Raw genomic sequence first — 3811 nt, 5'->3', positions numbered from 1 at the left:
ACCCATCGCGACAGCCCGGAGCTGCTGAGCTCCCCCACGTGGCAGCGCGCTCCGCACCAGGATCTTTCCTTCAGTACGGACGCCTCTCAAAGTTTCTCCTGCAGATTGGGATTTCCTACCCCTGACAGATACTCAGAACAGTCACTAACTGTATACTTTCTAATCTTAGCCAAGTGATAGAAAGGATTGATTGCACACAGAATCCTTTAGACACAAACTGCTGACCAAATTAACTAAGATGGGACGCAGCTGCATCCAGACTTCCTCTAAGTATTATGGAATGCAAGGAGTCACAAGGTTCAGAATGTACCTAAGTGTAACAGTCCCTCAACATTTTTGTCTAACCCTGTCCTCTATGCAGTCAGTGCATTTAAACTTCTTAAATCACTGCCTTGTAACAATAAAACATACTGCAGCCTTTCTCACAAGTGAAGTGCACTACTCCAGCCACACAGCCCAGGGCTGGGGTTCATTCCCTTATTCTTTGGCAGCAAAATATTTGAACTAGGACTGAAATTCAAAGCATAGTTTAAGTATTTCTATGAGGACTGTTTACACCAGCTTAAAGCAACCTCACAGCTTAATGCAAGATCATGCCCTAAATATTACCTATCTGTCAAAACAGTGTAAAAAACCCCAAACAAACAATTCCCCATTTCTGTTGTTTTTAAACAACAGGTTTTAAGTATTAACATGAGGTGAAAACAAGACCAAGGAAACTACAATATATGCCTGACTTTATTACTTTAACAGATGATGCAAACATTCCAACCTTGGTGCTTCACCAACAGTATGAAGCTACTGCTTTCCCAAACAAATAAATAACTGCAAAAACCAAAATATGAAAGCTCTCATTAAATAGATGGAACCCAAGACAGGAATGTAAAAAAAAGAAAAAAAAAAAAAATAGGTCAAATTTTTTAAAATATTATTGTAAGAGAATAACTATCAAAACAATTAATAAAACAAGGAGAAGGCGTGTGGCGTCTTCGGAGAACTTTTAACTGTCCTCAGCCTCAAGATTTATGTTATTTCCAAACTTTGCATAGAGCTGAACTTTCAGGTCACATAACACTCTCTGAATGGATTCCACTCGGGATTCTAATGTTTCAATTTCTTCTTGCAAGCTTTTCTGAAAAAGAAAGAAATCATCCAGTTACGTACAGCAAACTACGCCGTATTTGTCAGCAACATACAAACGATTAAAAGGCACCTCTGACAACCTTTTGTCAAGGTATGCTGTAACACCTCCAGGGAGCCAAGTGAAACCTAGCAATACTTTGTATACTGACAACTCTGTTAAGAACTTACATTTTGCACACACTTCTCAAAATCATAAACAAACATGAATGTATCACATTAGACAATTTGTAAAGGTGAATGATGAGAATAAGCACGTGGAACGCATCACGGAAGATTCTGATTTATAGTCTATAAATCCTTGTGTCAGACAGAACCTTGTGCTCCAATAGTAAACAGTGAAGTAAAGGAGCTCCATGTGCTCTGACAAACCTTTGCCTCCTCTAGCATCTCCTGCGTCTCTTCTTGGGAATGGCTAATGAAGACATCTCCAATTTGGTAGGGTATCAGAAGCGAATCATCATCAAGCATCATGATGTCATCACAGGCATCTTCCAAATTCTGAAGTTGTTTCTACCAAAACGTAAGAAAGGTGATCAATTTGTACTGCATGAGTTATTTCAGTGAAGACACTGTCACAGCATCAGCTGAACGACGAACTTCACATTTTGGGCTAAAATCCCACCTGCCAATATGACATCAATACCTTTAACAAAGCAGTTTCAGAGAAGCATCTCAAATTCAGTGCAGTTGTGGCAGTAATTACATTTCTAGCCAAAACTCCCTGCGTGTCATTCACAGCATAATTAACAGCTTAAACAAAGGAAACACAGCAGACAAAGCTCACTTCTGCCTGATCTGCTGTCACAAAGGATTTATTTTATTTAGTTACCACTATTTTCTGTGCTACAACCAGAAGTTAGCTCAACACAGCAAATGCAAAGCCCACGTACCTTTTTCACTTCTATTTCTTCTTTCAGCTCCGTGATCCTGCTGGTGTTTCTTGCAAACTTGTTAATTTTCTGCTGATCTTCAAAAGTAACATTGACATCTTCCGCAGCCTGCAAATACCAGAGGTCAACATGAAGGCTCCGTCCCCTCCGTTAGGTTCAAATTCAATCTTACCACAGAGGTTATCCTCAAGAAGCTGGTGAGAAAACAACCCTCATAACAACCTGCTGACGCGTTCAATTCCTTACAGGGCCGCCAGCGCCCAGCGCAACGCTGGGAACGGGCAGAGCCTCATAGGGGCCGGGATGGGACCGGCGCTGAGGGGACACGGCCCAGCGAGCCCACGAGAGGGACCCCGGCCCACGGACAGGCACTGAGCACAGAGAGCCGGGCAGGGCTGGGAAATCCCACCGCCAGCACTCACCGCTTTCTTCATGGTGGCGGCCATGTTGGCAGGGCCAAACTATTCGCCCTGCCCGCAGAGGAAGAGGCACGGGGGGAGAATGCGGAGAAAAACGACGACAGCGCGCAGCGGCGGCCACGAGGCGGCTCGAGGCTTCCGTTCGTCCTCCATGGCCACCCGCAGAGAGGCCATTTGCACAGAGCGCGCCGCGCCGACAACAACTCCCTCCCCTCTTTCCCCCCTGCAGCAGCACTTGGTACGGCCCACCTCCAGGCTGGGACACGTGACTCCGCCCTCCGTCGTCCGCGGCCAGGCGCCATGCTGCCGCCAGGGGGCGCCATGGAACTGCGCCGCCCGAAAGCGCCTCCCTGCGTCGCGGCCGCGTTGCAGCGCAGCTGAGGTCGGTCACAGCCGCGGCTCGACTGGGCGCCCGGCCGCCCTCAGCGCTGCCCCCGAACAGCTGCAGCGCCCTGAGCAGAGGCTGAACCCCGTGCTTCGCCATCCAACCCCGCTGCCTCTTTCTGGAAACGGCGGTGGAAAAGGCCTTCGGGTTCACATCTTTGCGGAGGGACTTTTTAAGCAACAATAAATATTTTTTTCTGAGCTGCCCGGGGTTGCTGGTCCTAAACAGAAACTGGCACTCAGGCTGCGTAATTGCCTCCACATGCTTAAGTTTATTTAGCTCCTCTCACGTCCACAAAACAAAACAACAGTAAAAAATGGGCTCATCATCTCGTTTCACAACCGCGGGGGAGAGCGCTGGCAGCGGCATCCTGCTTCTGATGCTCAGCTGCTGTGGGTGTGAGGCCACCATCTGCCAGCACAGAGCCCCCAGCCGATGGGATCCCTGACAGCATTTTGTGCTGGGGTTGGCTGCTGTGCCCCGTGCCACTGAAAACAGAGGCTGGGAGGCTCACATGAGGCTCCTCAGGGCTCTGTGCTGTGCCTGGCTTCGGTCTGACAACACCTTTCTGAAGTGATCGGTATCAGAAATTTAAATGCACAGCAACGACAGATTTCCCAGCGATACACTGTTGTCAGGTGTGGAAGGAAACAATCCTGTAATGGGAGATTCAGGAAGGTGTTTGAACGTATTTTCAGGTGTTTTTCCTGTGATTCATCTTTCTGTTATGTGCAATTGAAAGTGATTAGAGTCAGATTCAAAAAAAAGTAGCTGGGTGTGGGGTGTCGAGGCCCTGAAAAGTGTGCCTTAAGTTGCCTGATTTAAAAAAAGGAATTCTGAAATCTGCATCAGAGTCTGTGGGTGCCTGAGCGACGTCTGGGGAGATAACAGAAAGAAAACCAGATGGTGTTGGGAGCTTGAGGTCAGCACATTCAGTCCCAGGCAGCCAAAACTGCTGAGCCTTTTTTTCAGAG

General features: G+C 47.4%; 1 protein-coding gene across 1 annotated transcript; it reads right to left on the bottom strand.

Annotated features, from left to right (window-relative positions):
- Positions 1-720: 720 nt before the first annotated feature.
- On the bottom strand, positions 721-2606 carry PFDN4 (prefoldin subunit 4). The gene is made up of 4 exons (XM_052683976.1): positions 2456-2606; positions 2034-2141; positions 1513-1653; positions 721-1132 (listed from the first exon to the last, which is right to left on the bottom strand). The coding sequence occupies exons 1-4, from the start codon at positions 2477-2479 to the stop codon at positions 1001-1003; spliced, it is 405 nt and encodes a 134-aa protein (XP_052539936.1). The 5' UTR covers positions 2480-2606; the 3' UTR covers positions 721-1000.
- Between the last annotated feature and the right edge of the window lie 1205 nt (positions 2607-3811).

This window comes from Tympanuchus pallidicinctus, unplaced genomic scaffold, assembly GCF_026119805.1.
Source record: "Tympanuchus pallidicinctus isolate F22 unplaced genomic scaffold, pur_lepc_1.0 scaffold20, whole genome shotgun sequence".
Classification (NCBI taxonomy): domain Eukaryota; kingdom Metazoa; phylum Chordata; class Aves; order Galliformes; family Phasianidae; genus Tympanuchus; species Tympanuchus pallidicinctus.
The sequence above is the reverse complement of the archived record's forward strand: the minus strand, read 5'-3'. Positions and strand labels throughout refer to the sequence as shown.

Excerpts from the sequence above, each read along its gene's own strand:
- PFDN4 (XM_052683976.1), bottom strand. The coding sequence starts at position 2,479 with ATGGCCGCCACCATGAAGAAAGCG. Across the intron at positions 2,142-2,455 it reads CCGCCACCATGAAGAAAGCG|GCTGCGGAAGATGTCAATGT; the intron begins GTGAGTGCTGGC and ends TGGTATTTGCAG. Across the intron at positions 1,654-2,033 it reads AAGAAATAGAAGTGAAAAAG|AAACAACTTCAGAATTTGGA; the intron begins GTACGTGGGCTT and ends ACGTTTTGGTAG.